This window comes from Nyctereutes procyonoides, unplaced genomic scaffold (assembly GCF_905146905.1).
Source record: "Nyctereutes procyonoides isolate TBG_1078 unplaced genomic scaffold, NYPRO_anot_genome, whole genome shotgun sequence".
Classification (NCBI taxonomy): Eukaryota; Metazoa; Chordata; class Mammalia; order Carnivora; family Canidae; genus Nyctereutes; species Nyctereutes procyonoides.
The window spans coordinates 39491581-39511965 of NW_026575044.1; the positions used below are offsets into that span (position 1 = coordinate 39491581).

The 20385-nt window shown below is 45.2% G+C and overlaps 1 protein-coding gene across 1 annotated transcript in view; it reads right to left on the bottom strand.

The window, feature by feature from the left end:
• The window catches only part of GREB1L (GREB1 like retinoic acid receptor coactivator), a 156855-nt gene that overhangs the window by 7765 nt on the left and 128705 nt on the right, over positions 1 to 20385 (bottom strand). The window contains exons 21-29 of the mRNA XM_055323629.1: positions 15874 to 15989; positions 15224 to 15468; positions 12098 to 12657; positions 11855 to 11957; positions 8761 to 8916; positions 8335 to 8474; positions 5675 to 5836; positions 5321 to 5525; positions 410 to 575 (exon numbers count right to left, since the gene is read on the bottom strand). Of these exons, the coding sequence (XP_055179604.1) occupies positions 410 to 575; positions 5321 to 5525; positions 5675 to 5836; positions 8335 to 8474; positions 8761 to 8916; positions 11855 to 11957; positions 12098 to 12657; positions 15224 to 15468; positions 15874 to 15989 (1853 nt within the window). The remainder of the gene's footprint in view (positions 1 to 409; positions 576 to 5320; positions 5526 to 5674; positions 5837 to 8334; positions 8475 to 8760; positions 8917 to 11854; positions 11958 to 12097; positions 12658 to 15223; positions 15469 to 15873; positions 15990 to 20385) is intronic.

Consider the following 20385-nt stretch of genomic DNA (forward strand, 5'->3'; position numbering starts at 1 on the left):
GCCCCAGAGAGGAGAACCACTCACTGATGTTGGTCCAACCCTAATCTTAAAGGTGACAGAACTGAGACAGAGATGAAATAAATTTCCCTTTTCATCCAGGTAGTTACAAAGCAGAGCTGGGGTAAAAAAGCAGGTCTGATTCAGAAGCCAGTGGACTTTCTAGAAAGTGCCTTACAACAGACTTTATAGCAAGCATAAGCCATGATGCAGAAATAGTCCAGGAATTAATGGCACACTGAATATCTAAATTTTAAAAAGGGTGCTAGTGAAGGTAGTCTCCTGGATAATTGTTTTGCTCTGGAAAGTTATTCCTCTCTCATTTACTTCCATGCATAACTGTAGCCACGGAAAAGATCTCCCTTAGAGCATTGGTCATACTCCCCTAGAACTGGTTGGCAAGTCCCACTACCTGCTTTGATCTTGAACACTGTGAATGTTCCACAGAACACAGGAGTCGTCCATCACAACGATGAAAGGCCAGACACACTGGCGCTTAACTCCCAGTTCTTCCAGGCGGTTCCTCTCCAGTTCCAGATTGTGATAGGACAGCTCCTTAATGAGAAACCTGGCAGCACCTGGAAGGCAGCATAACCACAGCTGTACAGTCTTCACTCTGGCTTGACCCAAAGCCCCCAGACAGCTGCTCACATTCTTTACACAGGCATGCCTGTTCACGTGACCATGCAGGGTGGGAGGGACAACCAGTTGTTCAGAGCAGTGTTTCTCAAACGAGTAAAAATGAGAACCACTGAAGCAGTCTGTTTAAAATGCTGATTCCTGGAACCCATGATGGGTCTGATGAAGGGCCACAAACCAGAGCAGTCTTTGATGATGCAGATGATTCATGAACTACACTTTGAGGGGTACTGCAAGAATCCAGTTTCTCTGATGGGACAAAGGATACTACATCAAGGAAACACTTATTACTGGTTAGTTCCTTTTGCAGTCATGATAAGACATGTTCTCAGTCTTCGAAGCAGCCACTTGGCTGTCCTGCTGTAGGAAGTAGCCAGGGTGGCAGTACGTGGGCGTGCTGCTTATACTAACATACCCCCTGCTTTAAGATACTTTTAGGAGATTGACAGCAATGTCTTCTTTGAAGAAGATTCTGGAAACCGGCATCCTTTTCCTGGATGGCTTTTTTGAAAGAGGCAGTATGGTATAGTAAAAGACCAGAGCCAAGCTGCCTACATTTAAATCCTGATTCTACCATTTTCTAGCTGTGTGACAATGAAAAAGTAAACTCCCCTATGCCTTGGCTTCTCCAGTTGTAAGAAGACATAATAATGTCCACTTCACAGGATTGTTGTATGGTGCTCAGGACAGTGCCTAATATGTGGTAAGTACAAGGTTTTAGAGATTATTAAGATGATGATCATCAGATCCATTCATGTTGCAAATGGCAAGATTTCATTCTTTTTATGACTGAACCATATTCTGGTGTGTGTGTGTGTATCGTATCTTTTTCATCTATTGATGGACACTTAGCATTATTTATAATAGTCAAATTATGGAAGTAGCCTAAGTCCAATAAGCCAGTCAGAGAAAGACAAATACCATACTTGTAGGTAGAATTTAAGAAACAAAATGATTGAATGAAGAAAAAAAAGACAAACCAAAAAACAGACTTAACTAAAGAGAACAAACAGATGGTTACAGGGAAAGGGAGGTGGAGATTGGGTGAAATAGGTGAAGGGAATTAAGAATGCACTTATCTTGATGAGCACTGAGTAATATATGGAATTGTTGAATCACTATATTGTACACCTAAGATAAATATAATACCATATGTTAACTACACTAGAATTAGGATTTAAAAAAAAACAGATAATCATTATCACAACCAAATTTTACGAGTGGGCCATCCAAAAATGAAACAAAATGTACGTAATGAAATGAAGATGATAAAATTATTAAATCTATGGAGGAACCAGAAAAGCAGTTTGAGCAGATCCAGGGGTACTATTAGGGATTTAGGGAAATCTACCTTCCAAGAGTATGTGTATAATACTTTGTATTCTCAAAATATGAGAGGCCCACAACTAACACTGTAATGGTAAAAGACTGAAAGCTTTTCCTCTAAGCTAAGAACAAGACAAGGATGCCTACCATTACTATTTCTGTTTAACACAGTACTGGAAAACTTAGCCAGAGTGATTATGCAAGAAAAATAAGGCACTCAGGTTGGAAAGGAAGAAAAATCAGTTGTGTCTCTATACACTAACAATAATCTAAAAGGAAAAATTAAAACCATTCCATTTACAGTTGCATCAAAAAGAATAAAATGCTTAGGAATAAATGTTTAATCATATATATGAAAGACCTGTACATGAAAAAGTACAAAACATCGCTGAAAGAAAATAAAGATGATACAAGTAAATGGAAAGACGTCTATATGCATAGATTGGAAGATGCAATATTGTTGAGATGTCAATATTACCCAAAGTGATCTGCAGATTTAATGCAATCCCCAAGATCTTAATGATATGCATGTGTGCAGAAATTAAAAAAAAAAATCCATCCTTAAATTCATGTGGAATCTTAAGGGACCCTTAATAGCCAAAGCAACCTTGAAAAAGAACAAAGTTGGGAGGTCTCACAGCTGGCTGATTTCAAAACCTACCATAAAATGACAATTATCAAAACTTATACAGTGGGATAAGAGTACACAGCCCATCAGTATGCCCTTGTGGTTTTGGCCCAGCCCTTAGGGCCTGTATGGTCAAATGATTTTTGGCAGTTTCTTCAACAGATGGTATTAGAAAACCTGGATATTCACATGCAAAAAATGAGGCTGGATCTTTACCTTACACTACCTAAAACTAAAATGGATCAAAGATCTAAATGCAAGAGCTAAAACCATAAAACTTAGAAGAAAACAGACAAAAAACGTGCTGTTGTATGTAGCAAAGATGTGTTGGACAGGACACCAAGAGCACAGCCAACAAGAAAAAAACTGGACTGCATCAAAATCTCAAAGCAAAGGATGAGAGAAAACATTTTCAAATCATTAGAAGTATAAGATCGAGAATATATAAAGAACTTCCATAAGTCAACAACAACAAAACTAAACAGGGAAAGGACTGAATAGACTGTCTAAAGTAAATCTATAAATGGCCAAGAAGCACATGACAAAATGCTCAACATCACTAATCATTAGGGAAATGCAAATCAAATCACAGGAAGATAGCATCTCCTGTGCATTAAGATGGCTACTATCAAAAAATAAGCAAACAAAAAATTTTCCCCAAACTCAAACAAAAATCAGAAAATATTTATTGCTAAGGATGTGAAAAAACATTTTGCGTTGTTGGTAGGAATGTAAAATGATACAGTCATTATGGAAACCAGTATGTCAGTTCCTCAAAAAAATAAAAACAGAATTGCCAAATGATTCAGCAATTCCACTTCTGAATATATACTCAAAAGAATTGAGGGGATCCCTGGGTGGCGCAGTGGTTTGGCGCCTGCCTTTGGCCCAGGGCGCGATCCTGGAGACCCGGGATCGAATCCCACATCGGGCTCCCGGTGCATGGAGCCTGCTTCTCCCTCCGCCTGTGTCTCTGCCTCTCTCTCTCTCTCTCTGTGACTATCATAAAAAAAAAATAAAATAAAAATAAAAAAAAGAATTGAAATCTGGGTTCTTGAGGAGATACTTGCACATCTATGTTCATAGCAGCATTATTCACAAGTGTCCCATCAGTGGATGAATGGATAAAGAAAATGTGTAATATTAGCCTTAAAATTAGGAAGGAAATTCTGGCCATGCATGACGTAGATGAACCTTAAGAACATTTTGCTTAGTGAAATAAGCCAGGCACAAAAGGACAAATACTGTATGATCAAGCTCACACAAGGTACCTCAAGTAGTCAAATTCAGAGAGACAGAAAGAACGGTCCTTGCCAGCCAGCCAAAGGGGGATAGAAGGGGTTAATCTTCAATGATGTGGAGTTTCAGTTTTGCAAAATGAAGAGAGTTCTGGAGATTAGTTGCAAAACAATGTGAATATGTTGAATGTTACTGAACTGTACACTTAAAAATGGCTAAGATGGTAAATTTGATGTTCTTTTTTACAAATAAATAATTTGCATGTATTTCATTTTCATATATGTTAGTTTCTCCTCAAATTATTACAAAATGACAAAACTGGCAGCAAATCTAGCCAGATCTGTGATGAGGAAATTCACCTCAGGATCGGTAAGGCACAGAAGGGGGTAATTTGAGGATCATATTCACATGGAAAAATACTTGAGTTAGTTTGGGGATACGTGGTTTTGGAGAGGACAGAGAACCAGAAATATGTAAAAACCTTAATTCACTTGACATAAAGTGATAAACATGGAAAACTGTATTCAAAACCAGTTTTTGAATGAATTTTTATCCCTTATTAAGGCTAAAGTTTAAGGACATGAAAAGAAAGGGAAGGGAGAACAAGAAGAGAAGACACTTTAAACGGAAGGAAGGGAGAGAGATGGACAGATCAGCAGAGGGATAGACAGAGTAGGGGGTGGGGAGGAAAGGGGAGGCCCTGGAGAGGAGGAGTGTAGATTGAGAGAAACTACTTAGGTCTCATCTGCATTTGCTCTGGTTCTGGGCTGGATGTTCCTATTTCCCTCTAATGTGTCAATTAGCAGCTTTTATCTTCAGCCCTTCCGGGACCGCACGGGGTCAGACACCCACAGGAGCAGATGGGGAAGAGCCACCCACCATGCAGGAAGTGCCCAGACACACCTCTGAATCCAACTGGGGGTTCCCTGCCTCCCACAGCTCTGTCACATGCTCAGATGTGCCCCTTTCCTGACTCAAGGGCCCATTGCTCTTAATCTCCATGGAGAAAGGCAGGAAAGACTTCTTCCAAGCGCTTTTAAGAAGACCGCCATAGGCCGTAATGATGCTTCCAATTTCTGGTTGTACAGAACCAACCCCCTTGGAACTTGACGTATGCCTTTAAAATGATTAGCAAGGCCTTGGGCACACCTCCAGTTCCCTCCCGACCACAGTGAACCGCTGGCTCCCTTCCTCTTCACTGTTCCATTCCTGCTGTGGTGGGTGCAGCCCCGGAACACTGGGAGGAACCCGAAACCCTGCCCAGGCACTCTACACCAAGGACTTTTTTCAGTCACTAGCCCTCAGAAGTTAGTAATTCTGAAAAACTGCAGATAAGGAAAAGGAAAACTCAAATTTAAAGAGCCACCAAAAGTCCTTTGGTCGTCAGGAGGACAAGACTTCAGAGGCAAGAGAACCTTTGACAGTTTCATGTTTGGGAAATGGAGTTCACTATCTCTCTCCACCCCTCCCTGCGTCCCAGGGGCCCCTTACCCACGCCTGCGTTATTGAACATGCCAGGAAGCACCAGCATGATGTGGTTGGGCCAGTACTTGCGGTACAGTGGCATCTCATATTCTTTGACCACCAGAAGATGCAGGTGGCTGATGCCCTCCATGGCGTGAAAAAGGTTTAGGAGTCCATGCTCATGGCGACCACTGGAAGGAGTGAAAATAGGGCTCTTGACTGCATTCAAATTCTGCTGAAAGGGAAAAAGAAAAGAAAAGAAAAGAACCAGAGACCAAAAAGGGAAATTAAAACCCTTAGATTTGAGTTTAGAGAACCTGATCTAGTACCTTGGGCCCATCAGTCTGAAAGCAGCATTAGCACCCAGACACTGTCACCCACCTTGTCTGAAACCAGCGGCAGCCGCATGCTCTCCAGGTGTTTGCCCTGCTTGCTGAAGACAAAATGACTCTCTTTGGATTTGGGAATGATGAAATAGAGCTGCACCTCCTCTCCCAGCATAGAGGAAGAGAATGTGAATGCATGAAGGGTGGAGTCAGACATCTGTATTTGTAAAGAAGAAAGGAAGGGGATGTAAACGAACTTCTAGACCACCTGTTAAGGTTGTTTTTGAGGTAGGCAAACTAACCTGAACATGCACATGCCACCAGACCAGGCTGTGCCTATAACGTCAAAAGAGTTGGAAAGGCAAACGCTTCATCCTTTAGTAGCCACCACTGACCTGAGAGCCAAGCATCTTGCCCCTACATAGCCTCTTTGCAGGTAGAGAAGTTTCTGTTGCTTGGCACTGTTTTGGGTTCCTCATGTTCTTAGAACCACTACTGCTCAATCTTCTGCAGAGGTTAAATATCCCTATGAGATGTCCTGCTCTCTGAACATTTTCAAAGGTGCCCAGTTATAGGGGGGAAATTACTTCCATCTAAATGGATCAGGCTAAGTGAATATCATTTTTCTAAGTAAAATATTACGGCCAACATCGCTAAAATGCCTCTGTGGCCCCACCTTTCCTGGTTATAGTAGAATCTGAAGAAGTTTGAACAGCCACTTAGCCTAGAACTTTTCCAGGAAAAGACCATGTAACTTATTGAAACCAAATATAAATCTAACTTATTTTTAAAACTGCCAGAAAGTTGGGGTACCTGGCTGGTTCAGTCAATAGAGCATGTGACTTGATTTTTGGAGCCACGAGTTCAAGCCCCAAGTTGGGTGTAGAGCTTAAAAAAAAAAAAAGTAAATTCTTTTTGCAATGAAGTTCACATGCTCGGGGTGCTGGGTGGCTCAGTTGGTTAAGTGTTTTGTTTGTTTCAGGTCATAATCTCAGAGTTGTGGGATGGAGCCCCATTAGGGCTCTGTGTTCAGCATGGAGCCTGCTTGGGATTCTGTGCCTTCCACTCCCTCTGGCCCCGCCCCCCCCATGTACTTATTTTAGTACATCTTTAAAAAAATAATGGAGGGATCCCTGGGTGGCACAGCGGTTTAGCGCCTGCCTTTGGCCCAGGGCGCGATCCTGGAGACCCAGGATCGAATCCCACGTCGGGCTCCCGGTGCATGGAGCCTGCTTCTCCCTCTGCCTGTGTCTCTGCCTCTCCCTTTCTCTCTGTGACTATCATAAATAAATAAAAATTAAAAAAAATAAATAAAAATATATTAAAAATAAATAAATAAATAAAAATTAAAAAATAATGGAGTTCACATGCTCTCTCAGTAACCCAGCTCAGTGAATAATTATATAAAAGTCTTTATGTGCTTTATAGTACAGATAGTATTTGGCTTTATTGAAAGGATAGCATCAATTTTCAGCAGCAGCTAGAATTCAGGTAGATTTCCCAATAGTTTTAACCTAAATATTACATTTCATAGGAAAATAGTATTGTTATTCTTCCCTTAAATTCTAGTTCATTCTGCTTGTGCACAAGTGTGAGATTACTTATATTACATTCTATGATTACAATCATAGAAACTATATAAACAGGATTTTTTTATGTTTTCTAAAATCTTATGATTTATAGACCAGGGACTTACTTGGTCTATAAATATATAGACCAATATATAATACCTTCTTATATTTTGTAAAGCATTGTGAGTGGATTATAAACTAGCCCACCCAAAATTTTCAGGAACATCAAGAAAACAAATGGGACAAAGAAAAGTAACTTGTATTAGAAGAGCAGGATGACCAATCCAGTTTTTCAGTATATCCCTTCTAGCACTTTGTGGGAAAAGGGTGAAGACCTGGTCCTCCAGAGCAGAAAGCAAGTTTGGGGTGGGGGAAGTCCAATCAGCATGTCCTACAGGAAAGAAGAGTTGTTCTAGGTGTTTAGAATCAAGTCATAAAAATCAAGAAGCTAACGTGGGAGAAAGCCATATGGAACTTATCCCCCACGTAGGCTCTGGATTCCTGTCATCTGCTCCCTTCCTCACCTTTTGTGTTTACAGATGCTCTGGCTGGAAAGAAACCAAAGACTGTGGGGTATTGGCTCACCTTCTGTGTTCCTACCTCTCACATCTCTCTAAATTAAAGATCAATATTGACTCTTGACTCCTCTTTATGCCTATGGATCAAAACCACTCCGCACTGGAGTAAGAAGAGGACTCAGTCCTGGCAAATCAGCAGACCTGTTCACGGTTCAAAGGGCACACACCCTATGGATTTGTTAGACAAGGGGCACCATTTTTGTCAACACAAAGGCAGTGGTGGTGGTGGGGGGAGATCCTTTCACCAAATATACCATAATATCTAGGTTTTTTTCAGGATCACAGTGGCTAACCTAAACATGACACATGTAACCATTTTGATGAAGTGACTTCAGACGCAAAAACTCAAGGTTCTTTCTCTTCCTTCTCCTCCCCCTGCCCACAATCCGAATAAGCTAAGAAGTCATTTTAATTAATTGCTTCACACATTTTGCTCACCAATGACTGACTGGCTCTGTCTCATAAATCAGGTCGCCTCTATCTAGGGCCTGAAATCGGGAGCCTAATTTTTCACATCTTACAAGAAAATCCACGTTGGGTAACAGGCAAGGACAAGGGGGCCACACCTGGGCGGCAGAGGTGAAGTCCATGTACTGGTGGCACTGCTCACAGTGGTGGAAAGTGTTGTAGGCCGCATACTTGGTCAGCATCATGGACATGGTTCCTCGTTTCCTGGGCTCCTCGGCTTTGGAATCCTTTATTGCTTCTGCGTATAAAGGGGCAAAAAAAACCTTGCCATGTTATGCATGGAGCCCCTACTCCAGAAAGTCCCCCACTCCCCGAAAGGCTTTTCCATGGATTCTGTAAATTTATGCCCTGAAAGTCAGGTATGAAAAGTAACAAGTGATAAATACATGTGTGAGAAGAGAAAAGTAGAGAGGAGCATCCTTTAAACTCTCTCACCATGAAACTGCCCCATGCTTCCTGCCTCGATGTAGCTGCCCCTCAACCTCGACCTTCAGAGAGGCCCACCTCACTCTGCTTGCACTGACCTTGTTTGACCCCTGCCAGCTTCTCTGTATACACCAGGCTCATCAAACTGTACTTGGGATCGTGCACACTGACGTCAAAGGGCATTTTACTGAAGCTCTCGATGTCCGGCCAGGGCTCCCCCTCTGACTGGCTGACTTCACTGCTTTCGCTGTGATCTGGGGCAAGAAGAAAGAAAGTGCGCAGAGCAGGTACACTGGCTGGCCTCCCAGCCTCCCTCCCAGGTGTCAGCGCAAGAGGTTTTATGAAACATGAATCCCAGATGGGTGGACAAAGGCATTTCTGAAAAATGATCTCCCATGTCCCAGGGCAGAGGGGCCCCCAGGATTATCCCTGCAGGCCCACGCTGGGAGGGACTCCCTGACCCCAACGTTAACCTCTACGCATCTGGTTGACACACCTCACCCCCCGACCTATGGGATCAACTAGTCTCCCATCCCAGCTGCCCAAATCACCTTAAAAGCTTATTTAGTTTTGGGTGACCTAAATTCTTCACAGTTTTAGCTGCAGGGTTTTACGATACTGACAGCCTAAGAGATTTCAGGGATGCATTGAGCAAGATTCCCAGTGTCTGCTGCATGAGAATCACCTAGGAGGGGATCCCTGGGTGGCGCAGTGGTTTGGCGCCTGCCTTTGGCCCAGGGTGCGATCCTGGAGACCCGGGATCGAATCCCACGTCGGGCTCCCGGTGCATGGAGCCTGCTTCTCCCTCTGCCTGTGTCTCTGCCTCTCTCTCTCCCTCTCTCTCTCTCATGTGACTATCATAAATAAATAAAAATTTAAAAAAAATCACCTAGGAGCTTGTAAAAAAAAAAAAAAAATCCCTGTGCTTAGGCCACCACCCCCACAATCTCCTTTAGTACCCAGACACCTATCACGGCATTTAAAGCTGCTTAAGTGGCTCCAATTTGCAGTAGCCCTAGGTCTGAATCCAGGCTGCCCCTCACTACTTCACACCTGCAGGCACTGCCATCAGCTTCCAGGGACCCTAGGTTATTGTAAGGATTCCGTTGAAAGTGCTTAGTGGCAGGCTCATGGTGGGTGTCCAATAGAGAATATTTATTGATATTGATAAAATTCATAAGATTCAAAAGCTTAAGACAACTTTCCAAGGGAAAAAGAGAAAAGCTTTAAAAAAAAAAAAGCCTAAAGATTACCAGTACAGCTACTATAAAACTCTTTTTAAAAATATAAAAATTTGGGGCACCTGGGTGGCTCAGTGGTTGGGTTTTTGGCTCAGGTCATGATCCCGGGGTCCTGGGATCAAGTCTCACATCAGGCTCCCTGCGGGAAGCCTGCCTCTCCTTTGCCTATGTCTCTGCCTCCCTCTCTAGGTCTCTCATGAATTTAAAAAAAAAAAAAAATTAGAAAAAATACCCAAAGCTTGGGGCACCTGGGTGGCTCAGTGATTGAGCATCTGCCTTCAGCTAAGGTCGTGGTCCCAGGCTCCCTGCTCAGTGAGGAGTTGTCTTCTCCCTCTGTCCCCCCAGCCCCTGCTGCTGGTACTCATACTCTCAAATAAAATCTTTAAAAAATAAAACCCAAAGCTTATTCTAGGTTTTTTTTTAAGATTTTATTTATTTATTTATTCATAGACACAGAGAGAATGGCAGAGACACAGGGAGAGGGGCTTCCATGCAGGGAGCCTGATGTGGGACTCGATCCAGGGTCTCCAGGATCACACCCCAGGCTGCACACGGCGCCAAACCGCTGCGCCACCAGGGCTGCCCTAGTTCGCTTTTTTTTTTTTTTTTTAAATGCTGTCATGTCTCTCCAGAGCACCATCATGTTCATCTGCACTAAAACCAGGTAGAAGGAATAGAGCCAAAGTAATAGGATTTGTCACTACACAGGCCAGGTTTGCCTGTCACACTCGTGACAGGTTCTCACACAGCTCATCACGCAGAGTAAAGCCCAAGCGCAGTGCAGCGGGATCTGAGGAGAAAATTAAAGGTGCCATTCTCTTGAGCCCAGGGCTTTGCAGGAAGGTTGGTGAGGTGACAGGCCCCTCATCCCTAGTCTGTCCAGCTCTGCCTTTGCCCCAGCTCTTGGTCCCAGCCTCCTCCAGGCAGCCCTGAGTGTTTCAAGGCCAACTTAGAGCTCTGGGTCCCCTGTGTGGTGGGCCTGGGTGTCTGGTGCAGCTCAGGTTGGGGACACCAACAAGAAGAGGCAATGGGAAGATGGGATTGTGTGTGCGTGTGATCATGACTATGAGCTGGCAAGGAGTGGAAATGGGGCTGAAAGTGACAATAAGATGATTAAATATGGCCGATTTTGCCCAGTCTTGCTCTGAACCCAACTAGTCCCTTGGGCGTGTCCCAGAGTAGGTCAACTCTTTAGGACAAGCAAGTGGGAGGAGATCCGAGGGCCAGTCTGACAGAAGATGCCAAAGCCTTTCCGTTTTCCAGACTCCTCCTCTCTGAGCGGCTCGGAAGAGCTTCCACCCGATGACCTCTGCTGCCCCCACCCCGTCCCCTCCAGCTCCGGCCACTGCTCCACGTCGTGGAGCCGCAGTTTGGAGGCCACGCTGCCCTTAGCTACAGAGCTGGTGCAGGCCGATCCCTGCTCACTCTCTGGCTCTGCTGGACCTTCCCACAGGTGACCGCTGGGGGGAAGGGCTGGGAAGGGGGATCCAGGGGGAGCAATGGGAGATGATCCTCCTAAAAGCCAGCGCCCACAGGCCTGTCAAGCACCAGCTCCTGCGTCTTACTGCGGACGCGAGGGGGTTTGCTTGCGGCGCTAGGTTTCGGTCCGCACAAGGTTCTGATTTCAGGATAGTGATCCACAGACCTTCGCTCAGAGCCCGCGGTTAAAACAGAAGCTCCCTCTGGGAAACCGGCGAGACCCTCAGCAGAACGCCGCCCATCTAAGCAACCAGTGCCCCACTAGGGCTTTGGAAGAGGCCTCTTCGCCCTGCCTCCCGCGGGGCACGGCGAGGGGAGGCCCACAGAAGCGGAAGACTAGTGGCCACAGTGGCGCCCCTGGCCTCGGGGTAGCCCCGCACGCCGGCACCGCGGAAAGCCGGGCGGTGACGGCGACTCCGGGTCCGGGTGTCGGCGTCTCCTATCCCTGCCCGCGCCCGGGCTCAGAACTCACCCGTGTTGATCTCCCCCTCATCATACACGTCCACCTCCAGGAGCCTGATGAGCATGCGGAAGAGGATCCTAAGGAACTGTAAATAGGAGCCGGTCTTTCCCACCTGTTGGAAGGGTTTTTAATTGGGGAGGGGGGAAGAGAGACGAGGTTTCACACCTGGGCTCTGGGGTCTCTCTGCCCCCGAGAGGCCCGAGGGAGGCGCTGGCGGCTCGGGGCCCGGGGCGGGGGGGGGGGGCGGCCTACCTGGGGGGGGCCGGTGAGCAGCAGCCGCCGGGGGTGGCAGGTGCGCGCGCCCGAGGCGGGGTCGGGCTGGTTGCCGAAGTCGGCGTGGTGCTGCCGGGCCGAGGTCCACTGCCGGTAGTAGAGGGACTGCTCCTCGCTGCTCATGTCCTTGTGCAGCAGCGGCCGCAGGGCGCTCACCCAGGCCACGTCGGCGTGCGGCAGCAGCGAGGAGGACGCGGGCGGCTTGCCTCCCCGCGGCGCGCCCAGCAGGCTGTAGGCCGCCTTGGACAAGATCACGACCGGGGGCAGGGCGGCATGCAGGCCCCGGCAGCCGCGGGGCGCCTGTCCCGGCCACGGCAGCGCGCGGGCGCCCGACGACGACGACGACGGCGGCTTGGAGGTGGAGCTGCTGGCCAGCTGCGGGCCCAGGGAGTCGCACTCCTGCTTCAGCGGCTCCCCGGCGCACACCCCGTCGTCCAGCCCCACGCTGTCGGCCGGGCTCTGGAAGCCGGGCGTCAGGGACAGCTTCTGGGACTTGTCGGCCGTGCTCGAAGAGCTCACCCCGTTCTCCACGATGGAGCCTGAAAGAGGCCGGCACAGCCATCAGCGGGCCTGGGTTGCTCCCTCCCTGGCTCCCTCCCGGGGTGCTGGCCCCGCCGCCTCTCCAGATCCCGCCTGCTTCCCGTCGCCCTCCCTGGGCCCAGCGTGCTCAGGGCGGCCTCGGCCTCGCGCTCCTTTCCTAAATCCTACCCCAGTCTTCGTGCACAGTAAGGTTATTAACCTCTCCTCGGTCCTCATTTGGATCTGCCTTCGGAGCTATTCCAGGACCCTGACCCTCGCAGGCTCCACGTTCAAGTCCTGTTCCAGGACACCTGCCTCCTCCTGGGGCCCGAGAGTCTCACACTTCTGGGCATGGAGAGGTTCCCCAGGCTGTAGCCGCTGCCACGGGTGCCCAAACCAGAGTGGGGAACGTCACCATGCGAAAGAGGCTGTAAGGCATCGTCTATGCTCAGTGAGGTCTTGCTTTGTCCAGAGATCCCTGTGCATTTGGCCAATTCTTTTCAAATAGGTTTTCCTCTCGGACAGGTCAGCCACTCTTTGTTCATGGACAAACTAAAAGCTCATATGTTCAGGACTGAAGGCCACCTCTGGGCTCAGAATGATGCTCACTCCCAGGCATGTGGGTCAAATCCCAACCTCAGGAGTTCCCAGAGGAAGAGTCAGTAACTGCAGGTTGTTGCTACCAAGTTACTGCACTTGCTCATCTGACTTGTGCGCCCTTCCATCTTGTATGAGAGCCTGCCTTTCCCCTCACAGCCCTAACCTTTAGAGCCTGCACACTTTGGGCAGTGAGCTTCCCCAAGGACCCTCAGAGGCAGCCCAAGGCTGAGGAATGTGTGCTCGGTGGTGGGAGCACAGGCAGGTCAGGTTGTTCTCGGAGGGAAGGAAACTCTAAGCAGCAGAAGGCCAGCCGTTAACCTGGGTGCCAGTTAATCAGAGCAAAGCCCAGGCTCTGTGAGCCTTATGGAGCAGCTCTGGAAGGGCAGGGAAAGGGAGGGTGTTCTGATTAAAAAGCCCCAGGAAGGAGATAAACACCCCCTTGCCTCTCCCTCGCTGATAACAATATCCAGAAACTTCCAGATGAGATAGTTCCCCTTCCCTTCTGTTTCTCTTTACTGTCCCTTACGCCTCTTGCCTTTATTCTGAACTGGTCTCTGAGAAACAACTGGGGAGCCTGGAGTGATGGGGTGAAAGAAGGTAGAACCCTTGACCCCTGGCCAGCAGCTAAGCACACCCAGTAGAACACTCCTCATGTTCTTCCAGGCTGAGGGTCCCCATCAAGATAGTCCCTATCATCCCCAGAGACGACAGCCTCTTTGATTCCCACAGCCATCCAAACAGCAGCTGCCAGGGTGGACAGACACACTAGTGCTGCTTTTGACCTGAAATTGTATGTGTGTCTGCATGTCTGTATTATGAAGACAAGAGGGGAGCTGGCTCTACTGACTGAGCCAGCTAGGCACCCTAGGGTTTTTGTTTTTTTTTTAAGATTTTATTTGTTTATTTGACAGAGAGAAAGAGGGAGCATGAAGAGTACATAAGCAAAGGGAAGGGGCAGAGAAAGAGGGGGAAGCAGACTCCCTGCTGAGCAGAGAGCCCAACCACTCTGGACTCGGGGCTCCATCCTAGGACTCTGAGATGAAGGCAGATGCTCAACTGACTGGGCCACACAGGCACACCTGGAGGTTTTCAATTTTTTTAAATATTTAATTTATTTATTCATGAGAAACAGAGAGAGAGAGGCAGAGACACAGGCAGAGGGAGAAGCAGGCTCTATGCAGGGAGCCCGACGTGGGACTCGATCCTGGATCTCCAGGATCACGCCCTGGGCCGAAGGTGGCGCTAAACCCCTGGGCCACCTGGGCTACTCCTGGGGGTTTTAATTTTTAACCTCTTCTCTATCCTTTGTTACATTCTCCAAGTTTTCTATGTTCAATTTTATTACTTTCCTAATCAGAAAAGAAATGGAAACAGTGCTACATTTGCTGTACTATAATCAGAAGGTAGTTCATGCCAGGCACTGCCAGAAGCCGTACAGCAACTCTCTAGGAGAGGGACTGGCGAGCTGCCTGGTGGGTCCGCACAGCCAGTGGCCCCAAGTAGCCTTTGGTCTACAACACTTGCCATTAACTGCTTATAAAAGTTGTTCACTTATTTATTCATTCAAACTAATAAATACCATGCCAGGTGCTAAGCCAATGAGCACGAACTTACAGCTTTCGGATCTAGAAGCAAAAGAAGGCGTTTTGTGTAAATATCAGATGTATAGTATCCATGGGCGATTAAGGGTGAAAAAGACTAGAGAAAATGGTGCAGGCTGGGGGTGATAAAATTTGTTTATTAAACTTTGCTTATTACCAAGCTCTTCATGGAATTGTTTACCCAGAGAAGTATTTTGTGGCTGTTCAACAGCTATGTTTTCCAAGTATCTCTCCCGGGGAACTGAGGTCTGGGCAGGATCCCCAAGTCACCCAAAGCTCCTCTGACATCCTTGAGGCATGTGAGTGCGTGCCTTTGCCTGTCCCAGGCCTGCCCACATCCTCACTCCTGCCTCACACCCCTGGAGACAGAAAAGGAAGCACTGACCTGAGGTTCCAGTGACAGCGCTGCTGTTGCTCTGTGGCCTCTCCAAGTCAATCAGCAGCTCATCAGCATCGTTTTCACTGGTGGTGGCTCTCTCCTGCTCCTTCCCACTAAGGTCCAGGGCAACCGCGGGGCCCCGGATGACCTCTTTTGAGACATAGCAGCATGCTAGACCCACCTCCTGCTCCAAGGCTGTGCGAGTTAAATAGCTTGAGTCAATGAGCCGGAGGTCACAGTACTTCAAAGACCTACACAGAAGTAATGATATTCTAGGTGAGTACATGTGGCCTTGACTCAAACCTCAGCTTTGTCACTCCTTCACTGTTGTGACCTCGCACTGGTCACATCCTTTTCGACACATCATCAAAATAAAACAGCCCTGGTTTGGAGCAGGTGATTTCCTCTCTGCCTGTCTGGCAGCCCTGCTTTGATGCAGAAACACTTCTCACTCTGGCTACCTTCTGGTCCCCAATTGCTAGGCAGTCTCTGGAGAATCAAAAGAGAGAGTCAAGGAAGGGTATGTGTTTTTCATCTGTGAGGAAAGCGATTCTCTTTCTTGTTGGCGACTGAAATGGTTAAGCGTCAGCCAAATTTTAGACATATCAGCTTATCTGGGCAACTAATGAAAAATGAGACTGATTATCACATCGTACCTGGGAAAGGTTTCTCCAAGAGGATCTTTGCCAGTTAATATCACAATACAAGGCAGACCTTCTAAATCCTGGTATGTCCGAGGGGTCCACTCTTCTGGTTCATTTCCTCTCCAGGTCTGTAGAAAGGGACCCATATGATAAAATTAAAACTCCTTATTTAAGTTTCTACCTCTGAAAAGGTTTCTAGGTCCAGATTTTATATGCATTTGTGCCTCCAAATGGCTTCCTGTGTGTGTGTATGTGTACATATACTAAATTGCTACTAAAAAGCATAACAAAGCACTCTAGAAGAATGTGGCCTTTAGTTTTATCTCAGTAGGATAAAACAGGAGATCTTGGTGTCTATCATGCAATAGGCACACACAGGCCAAAGAAGCATACAATGTGTACTAACTGGGTTACACTACCTGACTCAAGGCTCTTTTTTTTTTTTTTTTTTTTGACTCAAGGCTCTTAAACACACTTTCTTTTCTTCATGAAAATTCAAGACAGTTGCAGTTACGAATGATTAATAAAAGCATCTCAACAAAACTCTGAAAACAGACATTTTCTCCAAGAAAATAATGACATTAGCTACCCTTGGTGGTTGTTCTACCCCCCTCCCCCACGATTGACTTTCAAAATAAGTGACAAGTAATAGCTGGCTTAAGGCTCTCAAAAGTCTCTCTCAAGAAGGTTAACACTATAACCAAATCTGGACCAATAAGCAAACAGACAAACCATGTCCCTTACTTAGAAGAGTAATGCAGTTAGCTTATGATTTCACAAATAACTCTTAAGCATCAACTTCCGATACAGAGGAACACATATATACCCGTGCGTGTATATTTTCAATAAATGGAACGCCAATCAATGAGAAGAAAAAAAAATCCCACCAACTTGAAAGATATTCAGAAGTGAAAAGATCTTATAGATTTTTATATTTTAGAGCAGAAAGAAAATAGACTACCTCTTAAGTGGATAAAGTGGTTTCTACCACGTTTTATAAGGTGTCTAGCATATCTAACTGTGCTCATAACAGCTTTCCAGTAGGAGTTATTATAGGAAATGAACTGACATTTCTAATACTGCTTTAGGGAAAAAGAATAAGAGGTGTTAGGAAATGCATACACCTTATTTTAAAATAGGTACTTCTTTTGCTAAACACAAAATGGGATGAGAAAAAATTTAACAGGCAAGAAATGATGTAATAGGATTTGATTCATGATTTGTTGGTGTCTAGATAAAACAGGCTTTAGAAATAAATATACCCATAATTATTCGAATAAAATGTATGTAATTTTTAAAATAGAAAGTGCTCTAACCTTATTGCCCAGTCTTCTATCATATATTTGCAAACTGATGGGCAATAAATGGATCTACATAGCTGTTTACAGACTGGAGAGACTTTTCTTGTCTTAGAAAATCAATCTATCCAGGTGCCTGGGTGGCTCAGTGGGTTAAACATCTGACTCTTGATTTCAGCTCAGGTTTTGATCTCAGGGTCATGAGTTCAAGCCCTGCATTGGGCTCCACGCTGGGTGTGAAGACTACTTTAAAATAATTAATCTATCAAAAATATTCTTTAACTTTTAGAACAAAGATACCTACAAAAATTCAGTTTTTCATACATTGTCATGTCAGAGTGAATAATTACACTTTGATTTAAAGTAGACAATTCTGGGAACAGGAATCATTTTATTTACATAACCTTTGCATTGAGCTTATGGTGTTCCTGAATGAATTTTATCTCCCAGAAGCCATCCATTGGTCATGGTTCCCAAAAAGTGAGGTTGTTATAATGATGGGATAAGGGACACTATGTTTTACTCTACAAAAAGATTTATTTTCAAGAGATTCAAATAATCTTAAAGAAGTCTTGGTTTTACTCTTGACCAATCAGAAGCCATACCACTATAACATGCTTTTCCGTTCCTCTGCTAGTTCTGATGAATGATGGCTGTAGTTCTTGGATGGACTGACCATACCCTCAGGATGATTTCACTCCAGAGCACTTGAAATAATACAAAAGACTGGTTGGGTGGGCACTCAGTTCAAGGACAATATGGGCTCAAGGCCAAGGAAATTTGATGAAAGCTTCCAGGCCTTCTGGAATAACTGATTTATTTATATTTAAGCCTTGTATCCTTCTAGAATGCTTGTCATCACTTATAAGTTAATCACAATACATTGCAGGATAATTAGAGGGAAACACAAAAATAAGGCCATTCAATGGAAGATGAGGCAGAGGATGTTAGCCAAGGCCACAGATGAAAGGCACACCCACTCACCCATTCCATCCTGACAATGGTAAGGGAAGTTAGTAACTTAGAGATAAACATGTGAAGAGACATCTGGGTGGCTCAGTCAGTTAAGCTTTTGACTCTTGATTTTGGCTCAGCTCATGATATTAGGGTTGTGGGATTAAGACCAGGGTTGAACTTGCTCAGTGGGGAGTCTGCTTGAGGATTCTCTTTCCCTTTCCTTCTGCCCCTCCCCTTGCTCGCGTTCTCTCTCTCTCTCTCTCTCTCTTTCTCTCTTTCTCTGTCTCTCTCCCTCCCTCCCTCAATCAAATAAATAAAATTAAATAAATCAAATAAACAAATCTTTAAAAAAAGAAGGAAGGAAATGTGTGAAGCAGAAACCACCTGGTAAGTGGCAGTGTTGCTTAGGATGTGAACATTTCAATAGGATTTCATATTTTTACTTCCACACAAAGAAAGAGTTTAAACAGGATGGATTGATATGATCCAGTGGTTTTAAGAATATGTAAATCTCTTTTGTGTGATTGGTGCTTGGCAGCTACTGATACATTTTGAGATATGACCATTTTGAAAATTAGTTGGGCCTCCCTTCACATATGGCATGCTCTCAGAACAGTGCTCACAAAACAACTGCTGTCTAAAGGCCCTGAAGGTAATTCTGATGTGCTAGCAGCCAGTTAGGACTCTTGATCTCAGGGTTGTGGGTTCAAGCCCCACACTGAGTATAGAGATTACTTAAGGAAATTAAAAAAAAAAAAAAGAAAGAAAAAGAAAAAAGAAGAACCTCAGGTCTTTATTATGGTTTTCAAAGTTTGGCCCAGAGGGGTGAATTAATTAGGACCTGCAGATTTATACTGACTTAGTGATTGGCACTTCTGAAGACTCTGAACAAATCACCTCAACAATAGATGGCTACACTTGACCAGTGTCATGGAAACCCAGAGAAGATTCTGCAGCCTCATATCCTCTTCAACCATCTCCCTGAAGATTATTTGTCTTTCCAGATTCTTCAATCATTAGTATCATTTAAATTGTCTCAAGGCATACATCTCAATGAATTATACTGTAAGAAGAGTTGATTTGTTATTTATCCTAGAAATCTTGCAGCTATTTGTGAACATTATATCTACATATGAAAAATAAATGTTTCAGCTTCCACTAAATACAGGGTTTCTGTTGTTATTATTTATTTGTTCCAGTTGCTTATCAACTAATATAAGATATTTTGTTTGCGTTTTGGATTATTCAGTTTAGGTTAGATGATAGGGTTCCATAAAACAGGCTTATGTTTGCAAAACGCTTTATGAACACTGAATAATATCCTCAGATTAGAGCTCTTTGAGATCAGACAGTCCAACTCTACTTTTGCAGATGGGAAGCTGCAGCCCAGAGGGAATGTGAAAATTCTTTTCATAAAATTTGTGCCCAACTTGATTTTCCTTAACCCAATTTAGCTCAGTATTTAGTGTGCAAGGTAGAGATACCATGTCGGTCTAACTCACACATACAGTACTTAGCTTGGTGTCATAACCATATATATGCTCAGCTATTCTATTAAATGCTTCCTAAAAGGCCTGGACATGTTTGATTATAAAAGTTCCCAGAAAAACCTGAGCAGAGTATAAAGTAGGGAGTTATATTAGTTGATTCAGGAACTCTGCCCACCAGGAGGGGTTTAGGAAAAGCAGTCCTGCTGGCCATGCGAGGGGAGTGGGCCGTGCTCATGCACTAATCTCTCTTCAGGAGGCTTGGAGGAGTCAGACCAGCAAGCCTCGGGCAGGGTGTCAGAGCAAGTTCAACGAAGCAACAAACTCTTGAAGAATCCACATGCAAGAGGGTGGGGAATAGCTCTATAGGATTCCTAAAGATAGAACAGAATACTTTACCTACCGACTCTAGACCTGAACTGACAGGCTAGGTAGACAGAAAAGAATTCGTGAATTATTGTCACTTAAAGGCGAACCCATAGAGGTCTGAGAGAACAGCTTACCTTTTTTTCTGAGAAAACAGATGGGCATGAGCTAGAGGCATCTTGAACAAGGTCAATAAACATGGGGTCAAATTGGGTCATCTCGTTTTTGCACCTGCAGTTGGAGAGCATAGAAGACCAACTGCAGGCACACACTAACAAAGGACTTGACAGATCTTAATAAACTGGCTCCAGTTAGGGAAATTTCCATGTCCCTTGGTTTAGCCTTAACACTGTCATGAAGTTAAAATCAACACATGTGCAAAACTGTCTTAAACTCAGGCCTCTGACCCACCTACT